Source organism: Pelophylax lessonae (genome assembly GCF_965119305.1).
Source record: "Pelophylax lessonae genome assembly, chromosome: 9".
In the NCBI taxonomy this organism is placed as follows: domain Eukaryota; kingdom Metazoa; phylum Chordata; class Amphibia; order Anura; family Ranidae; genus Pelophylax; species Pelophylax lessonae.
Genome location: NC_138776.1, coordinates 92,310,446 through 92,328,379, shown reverse-complemented (window position 1 = coordinate 92,328,379; position 17,934 = coordinate 92,310,446). Strand labels below are relative to the sequence as shown.

General features: G+C 39.7%; 1 protein-coding gene across 1 annotated transcript in view; it reads right to left on the bottom strand.

The window, feature by feature from the left end:
• The window catches only part of CFAP46 (cilia and flagella associated protein 46), a 363,053-nt gene that overhangs the window by 15,540 nt on the left and 329,579 nt on the right, over positions 1–17,934 (bottom strand). The window contains exons 54-56 of the mRNA XM_082268864.1: positions 15,020–15,055; positions 14,151–14,253; positions 5,679–5,791 (exon numbers count right to left, since the gene is read on the bottom strand). Of these exons, the coding sequence (XP_082124990.1) occupies positions 5,679–5,791; positions 14,151–14,253; positions 15,020–15,055 (252 nt within the window). The remainder of the gene's footprint in view (positions 1–5,678; positions 5,792–14,150; positions 14,254–15,019; positions 15,056–17,934) is intronic.

Sequence of the window (17,934 nt, the reverse complement as noted above, 5' to 3'; positions counted from 1 at the left end):
TATCAATGGCAACCTTCATAATCTCTCAGTACAAGTGTCCTTAATTGCCACTTGGTTTAATAAAATGTCGTTTGATTGGTTCAATCGCCATTAAATGCAATTCTGTTGTGGGGTGGAGCTAACAAAACTCTCTGAATTATTTTTTTTACTATTAGCAGGGCAAGTCAAGCTCATACCCAAACTGAATATTACACCTGACTATAATTAGCCTGAGTCACTGACTGAGAGATTATGTTTTTCCCTATCAATAATCTTTGTTCAATCTTTGGGGATTACACATCTATAGATGGGGGTGCTATCTGCATGATAAATTTCCTGAATTTCTGTGCAAAATGGCTCCTAAAATTCAGACTTGTTTAAATGTTTTTAAAATATATTTTTCGTCATAGACATTTATAAGAAAAAGAAATTAAAAACACAATTATCAACTTGGAAATGAAGGATAAAGCCAATAAGTGCCCTAAGTATATTTAGAGATCTACCCATGGAAATTAACTTAGGTTACCATAAAAAAATATTATGATTAATCTACAAGTGAACGTTAGAGATTGAGAATTGAAAACAATAATTAAATATATAAAAAAAAGCGACTTAGGCCTGTCTACAGAACGTCCAACAATATATAAGGAAAAATTGGTTTTATGGTTAAAATGGGAGAGTTTAAGTATAGTAAATTTGGGAAGTCAGGGTTTTTTTTTTCAAAGATATATCTTGAAATTTAGAGTATCGGTCATGCAGCTGTGCCGATAATTCATCTATTCTCATTAGCTTATTTAATTCAGTTATCCATTCTATTATTGAAGGAGTATGCTTGGATATCCAATGTCTCAGAATTATCGCCCTGGCAGGCACCCTAAAAAAAACGAAAAATAGCCTTCTTAACTTTTGAGTCAGATTCTGGGAACATAGATAGCAGTGCTATTTGGGGAGTTTGGGGCACGGTCTCTGAGGCACGCTGTACTCTATATTTTAAAAACATTGATTCAAAATGGGCCCAAGGCAGGGCAACTCCACTATATATATGTTGCATGGTGCCTACATGAGAAAGGCATCGCCAACATAGGTCTGATGTATTTGGAAATATTTTATTTACTATCCAAGGACAGCGATACCATCTCGTGATGACTCTGTATTTTACTCACAACAGAAGATTTATGGGTTCACATAAAGGATTTACAAACTTCTTCCTCCCCAAAAGTAATTCTTAGCTCCCTTTCCCATTCCACAAAGTAAGAAGGCTTGTCAGAAAAAAATCTCAGTTAGAAAAGAGTTATAAAGAAGAGAAACCGTATGAGTAGAGGGGTCAAGTTGTGTACATAGATAGAGATTTAAAAAACAGTAAGGGGACGATGAAGGTCGCCTCTTGTTTTTAATGAGTTATAGAAATTATGAAGTTAAAAATACAATAGCCACCTACTTGAGTGACAGGGCAAAAAATCATTCAACTGTGTCAAGGGTTTTACGCCAGTTGAATCAGTAAAATCAGTCATTAGGAAGTGAGTTTTGGAAATAGCAGAAGAGGGAGGAAGCTTTGATCGCAACCCTGGAGGGTATTCAGGATTGCCTGTGGATGGCGTTAGTGGACTTATATAAGAAGATAATATAGGAATGTTAAGTAAGCAGTCCCAGATTTTAAAGGTTGCTAGAACACAAAGATATAGAGTTTGCCTGAGGACATAAAGATGGCAAAATCAAATTTACTAAATAAATAACTAATTTACATTTTAAGGGTGTATAACCCCCTTTCTCAGAACTGTGTACAGAAACTGAAATGTATGCAAAACTTAGCAAATTGATGCAAAAAATATCTGCAATATGTTAAATGAAAAAACTAACATACACAGCAGCAGAAATGCCAGCTCAGCCCTTTAATTACTGACACATATGGATTACTGAAGTGCTGAAACTGACTAAATAAAGGCAACTCACTGACCGAACCTAATTACCTATATGATATATAAGTATTTCAAAGGGATGAGTTGCCAATGGTAGGCCTGTAAAGGAAATGCTTGCGCATTGGAATTATTTATAAATTTCATAAGTGTGTCACCACTGCTGCATGTTGTCCACATAAGGTTAATGGATCTCATCTTGCTGTAAGAGCAGGTTGTCTCAGTTCAGATTGGGATGATTTATCATTTAGGTCACTGTACTGTTATTTCATACAAATGCTATCACACAAACGTTGTTGTCTCTAAGAACTGGAATATTGCAAACAGGAGATCTCAGAATCCAAGGTTCAACCCATCACATACCCAGAACCGTAATACAAGGAATTTCAGGGACAACACTCTGTGGTTTACAATAATGTATGGAAGCAGTATTTGTTAAGACAAATATATTGTGTGTTTTTATGATGACACCAAACCTATTTTGTGACAAACATAAATTATAACGTAACACCAAACTAATTTGTGACAAAGATAATCAGTCCATAAAAGCCAATCAGTAAGGGCATAAAAGGAGACATGTGAAACAAAGTTCAGAAAGAAACAAGCAATTTGCAATCCAATTTTTCCATGAGTGTCCCCACGTTCCCATTGTTAGTGCTTCCAACACTCGGTGACACCAGATAAATAGGCCTCTTACTGAATCCTGTGGACCATCATATAATATGGTCAAATGCGCATGTTCGTATCCAGTCGGGGTTGATCCATCAGCATAATGAAAAATAAAATGTATATACGCCCAAAGTGTAATCCGTAAAATATTTTATTTAAAAAGCATAATCACAAGTAATATAACTTGTAAACAGAGCCACACTACAAACTTATTGGGCAATAAGCTTGAAAAAACTTGCATGTAGCGATAAAATCAAACAAATACAACTGCTCTCCCATTGACAGCAAGCTGTGTGGCTGCACCGGACTCTCCCGCCAATCAGCAAGCGTGTGATGATGTTGCTGACCAGTGGGAGAGTCTGGTACGGCCACACAGGTTGCGGTCCATGGAAGAGCAATTTTGTTTCATTTTATCGCTACATGTATGTTTTTTCAAGCTTATTGCCCAATAGGTTTGTAGTGTAGCTCAGTTTTACAAGTGATTATGCTTTTTAAATAAATTATTTTTACAGAATACACTATGGATGTATTTACATTTTATTTTATTGTTATTTTTCATTATGCTCTTGGATCAACCCTGACTGAATACGTACCTGGCGTTTGAGTCTTCCCACAGGGATTTAACATGCGCATGGTACACAGGAATCGGTGAAAGGCATATTTATATGGTATCACCCGGTGGTGAAAGCACTAAACATTGGGAACGTGGGGACACTCATGGAATAATTGGGTTGCAAACTGTTTGTTCCTTTCTGAACTTTGTTTTTCCAACACATCTCCTTTTATGCGCTTACTGATGGGCTTTTATGGACTGATTATCTTTGCAACAAATTAGTTTGGTGTATAATTTAGGTTTGTCACAAAATAAGTTTGGTATCATCATAAAAACACACAATATTTTTGCCTTAACAAATACCGATTTAGGATTTAATCACATTTTATTAATTTAGCGCTGCTTCCCTGCATTATTATTGTAGTACCGCCCCCGTAGGAGCTTCTGAGAATGGATCTATCTTGGGTCTCCCTCTGATTATCCTGTTGCCAGATACTGGGTATCTTCACACACTGCTGGGTGAACACACACTTTCGCTCGTTGTCTCCAGTCTAGGGGATTTGTTTTGGGTGTTTTATTTGGAGAACTTGGATAGGAGAAGGGATTAGTGGGATACTCCAAATTAAACTATGTACAGGTGAGGACAACTCTCACTTGGCCTCACTTGGTGGATCTAAATAGCAGATCTTCTGCTGACCCATGCACTTGCATGGATGAATGAATACTTTGCTTGTGTTAGCAGCAGACTTAGTGAACTCTGTGTATTCAGGACACTAGCCAGTATCCCATTTAGCTTACACCCAGCCTGCTGACTTTCTAGCACCAAGAGGGGGATTTTACCAGAAACAGTCTCTAGGATCCCTGTGGGAAGCCTGTACTCACAAGGCCCTGTCCACAGGTCACCTTCTTCCATGACACCAGACAAATCCATGGACATCCTCTCTCAGTCAGCCCTCAAAAGAGTCCCTGGGTTTCAGCATCTCGGTTTTTGGCTCTCTGGTCGACCACCTGAGGCTGCATGGCAACCTGCGCTGGGGAGAGGTGACAGACCCCCTCCCCACCTGGACTTTGCTCTTCAGCCGAATACCAGGAGCCACATGTGCACCTCAGATATAAGTACAGTCACCCATCATGCAGCAGGGACCTCCCATGCCTATTGGCCAGGGCTGTACAGATATCTCCTGCTCTCATTTACATGGTTTCCTCCCACTGTCCAATACACTATATTACTATTGTATCAATGTGAAACATCAAACCAGGATGAGCCGCATCAGAGCACGCTAAGTAGGGTCTATCTAACAATCACAGCTCTCTGTTAAGCAGAAAGCACATGGATTTACCTGGCTGTCTCACTGTTAAGCAGAGAAACCAAAAACTATATACACCTACACTAGCACCTACCTAGGAGGGTGCTACATTATATTTTGCCTGTTGGTGTCACAAATTGCTTAAGCGGCTGCTTATCTATAACATATATGCTCCAGCGCAGGTTTTCTATATAATACTCTGTGGTTTTTGAATAAACATTTTGCCAACAGGTACATTTTTTTTTTTTCTATCAACCATTCAGCTTTCAACTGTCATTGCATGTTGGAAATAAAAGAAGAAAAACAAGAAATATTCTTGTTAGCACACATTTCATAAATTAGTCCTGATATGTGCCAAAGTATCTTCTAGTTTGCTCTTTACTGCTTCAAAGCCAAGAGTTTTTAAAACATGTTGTTACCAATGGAGCTGTAACAGTTCATTTTCATGCAGACCTCAACAGTCACATGTACTTCTCTTCCTTTCACTCCCCCATTACTCTATTCATTTGCCGGGAGTGAAAGGAAAGCCCTTTCATAAATTACACAGAGCTATGGACTTCCTGTGTGAAAGCACCCATTGGTCCAGCATTATTTCATGGAACAGGTCACATGCTCCTCCATATCTGCATATAGTGGGGTTGATTTCCTAAAACTGCACAGTGCAAAATCTGGTGCAGTTCTGCATAGGATGGTCAACTTAGAACATTTACATGAGCATTTTTAGTCCTTTATTTTAATGTTTTTTTTTTTTTACAGAAATAATAAAGAAAACTTTTACATTTAAAATTTAAATAAGCAGTTATTTACCATATAACTACTATCAATTTAGTTCAGAGTTTCAGCAATTACTTTTGAGCATAATTACTAACAATGCAACAAATTCACAACCGATATCAATGTATACGTTATGAAAACAAGGCTCCATGCACACTGGCTTAAAAATTGCTGCTTCTATAGGAGTTTAGTGTTGTGCCTCTAGAAGCAGATCAATGTTATCCTATGTGTCCAAAACCTTCTGGTTTGCGTTTTTGTTTGGCGCTTACTGGTAGAAAAAATGCAAAACTCTTCTAAACTCGTCTAAACTTTGTACAAAAAACACTATATGAGCGGTTTTTTTCTGCCAAGGGAACTGGCATTTTTTTAAGCCCAGTCTGCATGGAACCTAAATGTTCTAAATAGCTTATGGTGTATTTAGGGATGTATATGGATTTCCTGACAATGAATTGTTTTAGGATTAGAAAGTTATTTTATACTCACCTGTAAAATCCATGACAAGAATGTTATCCAGCATTACATGAGTCAGAAATTTCTCTGCACCATAGAAAATGAATGCACTGCAACTGCTCATGAGATGTTCCCAATCTGCATGGCTGGAAGAAAGGGAGTCAGCTTTTTGGTTGCTTTATTTCAGATATACAATATTTTTAAAGAGCCGTTAAGCCCAAAATACAAGCCAATGTCACATAAAATTTGTATTAACGCACTCACAAATATGCATTGTATGTAAAAATTTCCACAGCGGTCCCCAATTTAGGACAATCAGGGAAAATCAACAAAGCATTACCAACACTTTTATGGCAGTAGTTTCCATTAGAACTACCAGAGCCTATTTCGGGAAAGCAATATCAACAGTTTTAGTCTTAGTACTAACATGTGTGCCAAATTCAGGTAGTCCTAAGTACTGCCAATTAAAAAAAAACTGTTGCTATGGCAGCAAAAGATTTTTAAAGAATTACTGCCAGTTCAAAGATTAGGAAACTAGCGGTAACTAAGACCAGCCTTCAGTTGGTATACAGAGGTCCAGTATGGATTCCCAGACTTCAGTGACGGGCTCCGACAGACAGGTACACAAATTGGATACAAGCATCAATAATTTCAGTGCAGCAGCCTGACAGAGTTCTAAAGGGTGACACCCTTCATGAATTCCCCTCATAGTGTTTACATTTGCAGTGAAGAGAAGAGCAACCTGCTGCCCAAAATAGCCTAAAGTTTGTAAAGACACTTTTGAATTATTGAGTTAAGGTTTTCCTAGTTAATGTTATTAATCATACAGATTCATTTTTGTGTGCATGTTGCACCAGTTTGGGGAAGGCCTTCTTCTAGCATGACTGTGACCCTGTACACAAATCCAGCTCCATAAAAGACATGGTTTGACAAGTTTAGTGTGAGGAACTTGAGTGGTGTTCACTGAGCCCTGACCTCAACCCTTTCAAACACTTTAGGATTAAAAAAGTTAAACTTTTTTTTATCATTTGGGATAGAGTAAGGTAGAGTTCTAACCCATTTTGCATTTTTTTTTTTTTTTTACCATTTGTGTCCCATTGGGGAGATGTATCTTCACTTCCTGTCCTGTCCAGTCACATCCAAAATCCCTGCAAATTAGGGAATTCCTTGGGCCCCCATGTCACCAGAACTGTTGTCCCATTGGAAGATATACACTATTACTTTTCTGGAGACAACCCACAATTTAGGAATTTCTTTTACTTTCACTTTCATTAAAACAAACAAAACAGAGAGGGTAAATCTCCCTTATGAGGATACAGACAGCAATAAACACCTAATATGCTGCGCCATCCAAAACTAAAAAAAAATGTTATAACCAAATACTTTAATAGGAAAACTGTTTGCAAAGCAGGTCTTCTTGCCCCAACACCAGCATCTGACCCCATAAATGCTCTTTTGGCTAACTGGGCACAAATTTGCACAGGCTCGCACTGCAAAATCATCAAGTAAGCCTTCTAAAATGGGTAGAGGCTGTTATAGCTGCAAAGGGGAGAGGTAATTAATCCATATTATTCCCAATGGTTTTAGCATGGGATATCAAACAAACTGATATACAGTATCTCACAAAAGAGAGTACATTTTTGTAAATATTTTATAATTTTTTTTCATGTGACAACACTGAAGAAACAACACTTTGCTACAATGTAAAGTAGTGAGTGTACATCTTGTATAACAGTGTACATTTGCTGTCCCCTCAAAATTACTCAACACACAGCCATTAATGTCTAAACCGCTGGCAACAAAAGTGAGTACACCCCTAAGTGAAAATGTCAGAATTGGGTCCAATTAGCCATTTTCCCTCCCGGTGTCATGTGATTCATTAGTGTTACAAGGTCTCAGGTGTAAATGGGGAGCAGGTGTGTTAAATGTGGTGTTAACGCTCTCACTCTCTCATACTGGTCACTGGAAGTTCAACATGGCACCTCATGGCAAATAAATCTCTGAGGATTTGAAAAAAGAATTGTTGGTCTACATAAAGATGTTCTAGGCTAAAAGAAGATTGCCAAGATCCTAAAACTGAGCTGCAGCACGGTGGCCAAGACCATACAGCGGTTTAACAGGACAGGTTCCACTTAGAACAGGCCTCGCCATGGTCGACCAAAGAAGTTGAGTGCACGTGCTCAGCATCATATCCAGAGGTCGTCTTTGGGAAATAGACATATGAGTGCTGCCAGCATTGCTGCAGAGCTTAAAGGGGTGGGGGGTCAGCCTGTCAGTGCTCAAGCCATACGCTGCACACTGCATCAAATTGGTCTGCATGGCTGTCATCCCAGAAGGAAGCCTCTTCTAAAGATGATGCACAAGAAAGCCTGCAAACAGTTTGCTGAAGACAAGCAGACTAAGGACATTGATTACTAGAACCATGTCCTGTGGTCTGATGAGACCAAGATAACGTATGTGATTCAGATGGTGTCAAGCGTTTGTGGCTGCAACCAGGTGAGGAGTACAAAGACAAGCGTTTCTTGCCTACAGTCAAGCATGGTGCTAGGAGTGTCATGGTCTGGGGCTGCATGAGTGCTGCCGGCACTGGGGAGCTACAGTTCATTGAGGGAACCGTGAATGCTAACATGTACTGTGACATGCTGAAGAAGAGCATGATCCCCTCCCTTCAGAGACTGGGTTGCAGGGCAGTACAGTATTCCAACATGATAACGACCCCAAACACACCTCCAAGACAATCACTGCTTTGCTAAAAAGCTGAGGGTAAAGGTGATGGACTGGACAAGCATGTCCACAGACCTTAACCCTATTAAGCATCTGTGGGGCATCCTTAAATGGAAGGTGGAGGAGTGCAAGGTCTCCAACACCACTAGCTCTGTGATGTTGTCATGGAGGAGTGGAAGAGGACTCCAGTGGCAACCTGTAAAGCTCTGGTGAGCTCCATGCCCAAGAGGGTTAAGGCAGCGCTGGAAAGTAACGGTGGCCACAAAATATTGACACTTTGGGCCAAATTTAGCCTTTTTTACTTAGGGGTGTATTCACTTTTGTTAGCAGCAATTTAGACATAAAGGCTGTGTGTTGAGTTTTGTTTTGTTTTTTTTGAGGGGAAAGCAAATTTACTCTGTTATACAAGCTGTACACTCACTACTTTACGTTGTAGCAAAGTGTCATTTCTTCAGTGTTGTCACATGAAAAGATATAATAAAATATTTACAAAAAGGTGAGGGGTGTACTCACTTTTGTGAGATACTGTAGGTGTCCACAAGTTTTTGGCTATATAGTGAATGTAAACAACCATTTTGGAGAGGTTTTCCTAAATTTTGTGTCCAATCTAAAGGTTCAGTAGAAGGAAGCAACATTTAAGATACACTATATTACCAAGTATTGGGATGTCTGCCTTTACACCCACATGAACTTTAATGGAAACCCATTCTTAGTCTGGGGTTCCATATTGAGTTGGCTCACCCTTTGCAGCTTCAACTCTTCTGGGAAGGTTGTCCACAAGGTTTAGGAGTGTGTCTGTGGGAATGTTGGACCATTCTTCCAGAAGCGCATTTGTGTTGTCAGGCACTGATGTTGGATGAGAAGGCTTGGCTCACAGTCTGCGCTCTAATTCGTCTCCAAAGGAGTTCTGTCAGGTTGCAAGTAGGACTCTGTACAGGCCAGTCAAGTTCCTCCACCCCAAACTCGCTCATCAATGTCTTTATGAACCTTGTTTGTGCACTGGTGCACAGTCATGTGTTGGAACAGGAAGGGCCAACCCCAAACTGTTCCCACAAAGTTACAAACCATTAAATTGTCCAAAATATATTGGTATGCTGACACTTTAAGAGTTCTCTTCACTGGAACTAGGGGGCCAAGTTCAATCCCTGAAAAACAACCCCACCTCATCATCCTCCCCCACCAAATGATTTGGACTTTGGACCAGTGCACAAAGCAAGGTCCATAAAGAGATGGATGAGCGAGTTTGGGGTGGAGGAACTTGACTAACCTGCACAGAGCCCTGATTTCAACCCGATAGAACAACTTTGGGATGAATTAGAGCGCAGACTGTAAGCAAGGCCATCTCTCCAACATCAGTGCCTGACCTCAGAAATGCGCTTCTGGAAGAATGGTCAAACATTCCCATACCTAAACCCTCTAAACCTTGTGGACAACCTTCCCAGAAGAGTTGCTTCTGGACAAATCAGTTTTGTGTGGCTTTACGTTTTCCTCAAGTGTTTACATGTATGTAAGTGATAGGTCCCAAGGGTAACTGGCACCCATCGCTGGAGTGAATACAGCCTAGGATCTGTAAGCAATATCTTGGAGCTTGGGCTACAGACCCAGACCTTGGAGATTGGGCAGCAATTTAATCATAAATATACATTTATCTTACTAATTTCTACAGCACTAAAAAAATATTTCACAGCACATTCAAAGAGAACTTTACACCCTAACATTTAGTGCCTTTTCCGTTAACTCTGTAATATAAGGAAATTATACCTCAAAAAGAAGGGCACAAACCGGAAACTATTCAGAAACAAAAAAATCAGCGCTCTCCTCTTAAGATGAACCACTCTAATTCTTTCAATACAATAAAAACAATGGTTAAATCTGCAATCTGTATTTCTTAAAGGTCAGTTCACAATTGGAGATAGTATAGATCAGGATAAAATAAATCAAGTAATTCTTCCAATCTACATAAAAAACCTCAATAACAATTCAAAGGACGTAAAAGTATAGTGGATGAAAATGGATAAAGAATAAAGTAAAAATAAAAATAAAACCGTATTTCAAATCGATGTGGAAAATTGTGAATAAAAAATGCATAAATGTTGATATCCAAATAAATACAAAAACGTGCTGATGTTCAATATAAATAAGTAAAGTGATCTGTGTCCGTGTAAGACATATGTAAATGTGCAGTTTGAAAACAATATTCAATGATAACAGACAACAATCGATGTAGAAATAAATCTAGAAGACAATAAATAGTAGTATCATTGATCAATGTGGTTAAAAATAAAATGAATCAATAACAAAGTGCAATGGTGCTAATTAAAGTGCATAATGTCCATCATTCCTTTAAATAAAAAACTTGTGTATACAAGGTGACTAAAGTGCAGGGTGCTCAGGAAATTCCCAAAACGGAAGAAATCCGAGTGAGTAGACAGGGTGCATCCAAACTTCCACTTAAAGCCAAACAAATGTGCACAGGTGAGCACACCATCCAAAACCGAGTGCAGTGGCCGCTCACCTCCACAACACTCAGAATGAGCGTTTGTATGCAATGTATATTCACTCCTCTCCAATCTCTCAATCCTCAGCAAAGAATACGGTCTCCAATGCTTTAAACCCAGTATTGTAAACAGACATCAGGTAATCCCGGCTTAGATACAAATCTCTCTCCGTGCATCTATCAGGTGCTCAAGGAATAGAAACTCTCATAGTGTAGCATATCAGGGTATACGTTTATTGTACAAATGATACTAAACACTTACTAGACAATGGTGGTATGTCAGCAGAAAAGTAATAAAACCCCTTTTACCCCTTTGAAAAAGCTACGGGCTGTTGTAGCGCAACGCGTCAGGGACGAGCAGTGTCGACGTCACTTCCGGTCCTCGGCCGAGACCGGAAGTATCGGAACTCGCCGCATCGGCGGCTGCTGTATTACTTTTCTGCTGACATACCACCATTGTCTAGTAAGTGTTTAGTATCATTTGTACAATAAACGTATACCCTGATATGCTACACTATGAGAGTTTCTATTCCTTGAGCACCTGATAGATGCACGGAGAGAGATTTGTATCTAAGCCGGGATTACCTGATGTCTGTTTACAATACTGGGTTTAAAGCATTGGAGACCGTATTCTTTGCTGAGGATTGAGAGATTGGAGAGGAGTGAATATACATTGCATACAAACGCTCATTCTGAGTGTTGTGGAGGTGAGCGGCCACTGCACTCGGTTTTGGATGGTGTGCTCACCTGTGCACATTTGTTTGGCTTTAAGTGGAAGTTTGGATGCACCCTGTCTACTCACTCGGATTTCTTCCGTTTTGGGAATTTCCTGAGCACCCTGCACTTTAGTCACCTTGTACACACAAGTTTTTTATTTAAAGGAATGATGGACATTATGCACTTTATGTAGCGCCATTGCACTTTGTTATTGATTCATTTTATTTTTAACCACATTGATCAATGATACTACTATTTATTGTCTTCTAGATTTATTTCTACATCGATTGTTGTCTGTTATCATTGAATATTGTTTTCAAACTGCACATTTACATATGTCTTACACTGACACAGATCACTTTACTTATTTATATTGAACATCAGCACGTTTTTGTATTTATTTGGATATCAACATTTATGCATTTTTTATTCACAATTTTCCACATCGATTTGAAATACGGTTTTATTTTTATTTTTACTTTATTCTTTATCCATTTTCATCCACTATACTTTTACGTCCTTTGAATTGTTATTGAGGTTTTTTATGTAGATTGGAAGAATTACTTGATTTATTTTATCCTGATCTATACTATCTCCAATTGTGAACTGACCTTTAAGAAATACAGATTGCAGATTTAACCATTGTTTTTATTGTATTGAAAGAATTAGAGTGGTTCATCTTAAGAGGAGAGCGCTGATTTTTTTGTTTCTGAATATTATCTGGATATGTGGTGACACTGTCAAATCGGCTGCTTTCTCTGTGGTGTCCCACTATTGTCTTCAAATAGTTGATTTCATTGTTATTGAGGGTGTCGATTACCTCATTTTAGCGCATAAGTTTTGTTGTATTACAAACCGGAAACTAAAACATTTCTAACAAACAGGTACTTATTTAGTTATGTATGCATTCATTGATAAAGCTTTTTTGACTGTACCATTCCAAAAGCCTATTGCGGAGAATTCAATGTGATCCAATAGTGGACACGTCGTTAAAGCCTCGTACACATGCAACGAATTTCCGCCGACCGGTCATCCATCTTTTGTCCAGAGTGCGTGTCTGTTGGTTGAAATGTGCTCTAGACTGCACACGAATTTTCCCGTATGACAGAATTCTACTTCAGAAGTGATGTCATGTGTTGGATTGCTTTCTCTGTGTTCTTTCATCTCTGAGCATGCCTAGTCTTGCTCATAAGATTTTTCCCCGTCGAAATCTGTACTAACGAGATGAAAATCGGACGTGTGTTGACGGTCGACAAAAATTATATAGCCTGCACACCAGGATTTTTTTCGGCCGAAAATCGGCAGATTGGTCGTCGGACAAAATTTCCCGGCCGAATTTCTTCTTGTGTGTACGGGGCTTAACTGCATACCTTATCTTCTGAGTGGAGTTAGTATTCCTCTCTCTAAGACAGCATCAGACTTTTATTAATTGCAACTATTATAATGGAACTCCAACCAAAACATTTTTATTTCTCGAAAAAGTGGAAGAATAGAACCTCTGCAAGTTGTTTTCCCATTGGGGAGACTAAGGGGTTTATTTACTAAAACTAGAGAGTGCAAAATCAGGTGCAGCTCTGCATAGAAACCAATCAGCTTCCAGATTTTATTGCAAAAGCTTAATTGAACAAGATGAAGTTAGAAGCTGATTGGCTACCATGCGCAGCTGCACCAGATTCTGACTACACCAGTTTAGGTAAATCTACTCCTTAGCATCACTTCTGGTCTCAAAGAGTGGTCTTTCGATCAGGAAGTGAGGGGAAATGCCTCTTAGTGCCGGTTCACACTATAGCGATGTCAGACATCCCATGTGATTCGTAGCGCACTGCTCTGCAAATCACCTGCGATGTCTGTGCGTTGCGAATTCAGCCATACAGATTGTATGGCTGAATTTGCATCCCATTTGGAGCAAAGTCACACAGGACCTTTTTTTTGGTCCTCACCAGAATCGGATCGCATGGGTGTTCACACTTATTCAATCCAATTCATGTCTGAATTGACAGTTCGCACTGTGATATGCAAACTGATCTGGGGGTGCTGTTAACATTGTATTGACACCCCCAGCGATTTGCATATGGTAGTGTGAACAGCCTGCGAGTCGAGTGCATTTCGGGAACCCGCAGTGGATTTGCAGGGTTTCCGCATAGCATATGTGTGAACGGGGACTAACAGGGACGTAGAAGGCAAAATAAACATTGTTTTAAATAAGTAATGAATGCTTAGATGCTCTGAAATAATTTCAATATTAGGTGTTTCGTTTTTTAAGACCTGAAGCAAGAGTAAATGCCTGAAAGAGGTTCTACCACTTCCCTACACTAATCAAATCTAGAAAAAATACAAAACTTACTGGACAACCACTTTAAGTTTTTTCATCTCTACTGTGGCTTTCAAAATTGAAATGAGCATGTCTAGCTTGTCACCTTTCATTGCATTGAGGACTATACAATATCGACTGTAAAAACATCAATACAACAGTCAACTCAAAACAATTAAAAGATAACAATGAAGTACATTGACTAGCTTTTATCGACGCTAAAAACCAATTGCTGTATCTTACATAGAGAACAAACCTGGGCACACGTGTGCTGCCTATAATTCCTTCCCAATGAGCTGTAAATTGCTGTCCGTACTTTATAAGCACCTCATTCATTCTGTAGGCCGGGCTAAGTGTTTCTGAAAAGAGATACAATTAACAGAAAATTGAGCGTTTCAGCTCTTATACAGACCATTTGCTTTGTTTTATTCTGGCATGTGTGAAACAATAAATAATACGTAGACAACTAAAGTCTCCTTGTATTTACCAACATTAGACCTTAACAAATCCATATGAAATAACTGAAGCATCATCTGTACTGTTTGAAATTACAACGATAGAAAGGTTGCCAAAGGACATTATTTGTGAAGTTATCTTTACGGAAGAAATAAACTGTTCCTGTGTTAGCTGTGGAATAGATCTACCATAAACTTTTTGGCATAAAAACACAACTGAGGGTAATAATAATTTTTAAGTGAACCTGTGCTTTGCCCATGCAGGGCTAGGTAGACAACTCGAAAGATTGCTTCCTGTTGCCTATTCTTACCTGTCCTGCTCCTATGGTCACTTGTTGGGGCAATGTTAAATATCTGGTACTTCCAAGGGATGGGGAGATGGGGAGGTGGGGGGGGGGGGTTGGGATGCATGTGATTCTCTCCCCTTCCTCCCATGATACAGCACTGGGTACCTAAACAGCCAATTGCCAGGCCTGACCACTGCTGGGGGGCAGAGAGAGAGTCCTTAACTCTGTGTGACCTATAACCAGACTGACTTGGAGCTTAGTCAGCAGGAGAGCAGGCAATTAATGAACTTATTACTTTGCACAAACATTATTTGTGAATAATGTGTGAAGCAATAGAAAGAACACCTTCATTACCCTTGTGTTTTAACATTGTACATCATTACCTGGTTCTAGTATTTCATTGTAAGGATCCACAATATCTGATACGTTGTTAAAGAAAAAAAAAAAACACATTATGATATGATTAGCATGGCAATCACTCCAAAAGACATTGGGGTTGATTTACTAAAATTGGAGAGGGCAAAATCAGTTGCAGCTATGCATAGTAACCAATCAGCTTCCATTTTTTTTTTTTTTTTTTTTTGTTGAAGCTAAATTGAACAAGCTCAAGCTAGAAGCTCACTGGCTACCATGCAAGGCTGCACCACATTTTGCACTCTCCACTTTTAGTAAATCAACCCCAATATCTGCTATATGTTTGTATTTGTGGATGCAGTCGCATGATAGCTACAGCATAACTGAATGTTTTTTTTGTTTTGTTCATCCTCCTACAACTGCTTCCTTTGGCATTACACAATCTTTGGTTTTCATAACCAGATCTGGAAGTTGGGTTCTGCAGCTTGATCTTCTTGATGTATAGCATCAACAATTTTACAATGCACGCTGTTGCTTATACCAAGGAATAAATAAAGTAATAGGAGCTTTGTACTCCTTTATAAAAATCCTTTTCTAGTAGTCTATTGAGGGACATAGGAAGACTGCAACCTTTGGGTTTTACTGCTGCCTTCATAAGGACTAGACATTGGCAAACATAAAAAGTGCAGAATAACCCTTCCTACTACTAGCATGCCTGGGATTTCTAGCAACTAGTGCTGAGAGCATGATTAGAAAAACAGAAAAGTGGGACTTGTCCCTCAGGGGAATAAGAGAAAAGGATTTTATGGTGAGCAAAAATTCTACTTTCTTTATCCTCTATTGAGGGATGCAGGAAGGCTGCCTCTCCCCCTCGGATGTGCATCGGCTCCCTATCACGCCGGACAGGACGCCAAGTCTCTCTCCCCCTCTTTCTGAGACGGGGTTCATATCACAGTCCAGGTGATTCTTCAGGGATCTCCTTGTTGTCTAGAAGTAGGTCTGCTTCAGTCTGAGGTTACAGGACTCTACATCCTCCCTTTGCGGGACCTGGGGGTCTACCCTAGGTACCTTTTAGTGGTCGTATCCATGGGCCACCTGGAGCGCCTGGTGAACGATTGATGCCTTGAACTCATAGCCTCATGCTGTTAGCACTTGCACTTTTGTCAACCTGGGATCTCAAAGGGGTCTTTGAGAAAGCTACTACACAGCGAAATGCGTCAGACCCGTCCCAATTGGTTGTGACTATGAAATGTGCTTGTACAATTTGTTATGAGATATGTGATGTCAATTTATGAATCAGTCTCATCCATTTTTAATGAATCTTTTATGTGTTAATAAAATGAGTGTTTATATTTTTGCTTAATATGTGTGTTGTTTACCTTTGATGCTCAGACGCACTGGTTTAGATACCCTCTCCACCATCCCTTTAACTTTATGGTGTGAATGAGGTCCTTTCCCCTTTAGGGATGCTTGGGCCTCGCCATGCGTATGTTTTTTATTTATTATGCCTAACCTGGGATTGTAGGGATATCTAACCATGTGCTCTATCCAACGATCCAACATATATTTCTGGACGCAGGAAGGCTGTAACTGTCAGAACGTAAAAGGACCTCAAGCTCTAACAGACCCAAACAAACAAAAGAAATCTGGAGACTGCCTGCAACTCAAAAGTTGCCTTACAGAGGGACAGAAGAATAATGTACTTATTGGGGTTAAAGACCAAAAGGAAGGAAGAAAGGTATGGGCCTTAACACTACCTTGTCTTTCTGTAAGATCAGAAAGGTTTTTTTTTAAAAGGATTTAACTACAAGAAACACCACCTTATGGATAAAAGTGGACCTAATGGGGTTGAAGAGTGGTATTGAAAGTGCTGTGAGAACCAGATTTATATTCCACAGATTAACAGAGAAATTAACAGGGAGACAACCTGAACAAAGTTCTAAATCTAGAAATGGAATGCCAATAGTCTCTGGAACAAGATAGCAAGAGTAGAGACCTGACCCTTAATACTGATGAGAGGCAAAAGCTGTTCCAGACCTAGCTGTAGGAAAGAGAAGATTAATTTCACAGAGAATCTCCTAGGGTGGAAGCCTACCTACATACTAAGTGAATTATGCCTTCCATGTACAGTGATAGACTTCCAGTGCATTTAGCATTGTGAGAATAACCAATTAGGAGATAACACTGTCCCTCAGAACCTGGGTTTCAACAGTAATACTGTTAAAGCCAGTGATAGTGAAGCAGGATGGTAAATCAGTCCTTATAAACTGGAAGAGCTTACAGAGCATGCACTAGGGTCCTATCAGGTCAGAGTACCAAATTTGCCTGGGCCAATCCAGACCTACAGGTTAAGAATCACCAGAATGCCCTCTATCTCAATACTGCAAAGCAGATGAGGAAAGAGTTTTAGGGGAGGGAGGAGAAGATCTCACATGCTGATTACATGGTGCCACCAGAGTGTTTCTACTGCTTCCTAGAGGATACCTGTACCTGAAGAAAAACTTGTTCAGTTTGTTGTATGGATGGGGATCACAGACCCACTGTGCAGCCTGCAGGCTACAGCTGACCTGGTAAAAGGTAGCATGAAAGACAAGGATCTGAAGAAGCAAGAAATGATGGACTCACAGGAATGGCAGGAGTCCAGGGGTATATGCAGTGCTGAGATGGACTTAGAGGAGAGCAGGAGTACTAGCAGAAATTACTTGTAGCACAGATGTGCTGGACTCATAGGAATGGCAGGAGTATCTTGCAGCACTGACAGGGAGACAAGAGTGCAGGAAGTCCCTAGGAGGACTGGAACCCAGAAGTAACAAGATGTACAAGGAAGATGGAAGTGCACAGTAGTCCCTGATGATATAGGTATATTGCATATAGTTGGTGTGCACAAGGAGTCTTGGATAGGAAGGATAGCCAATGGCATTGTGGATGGAGGTGGGCAGCATAC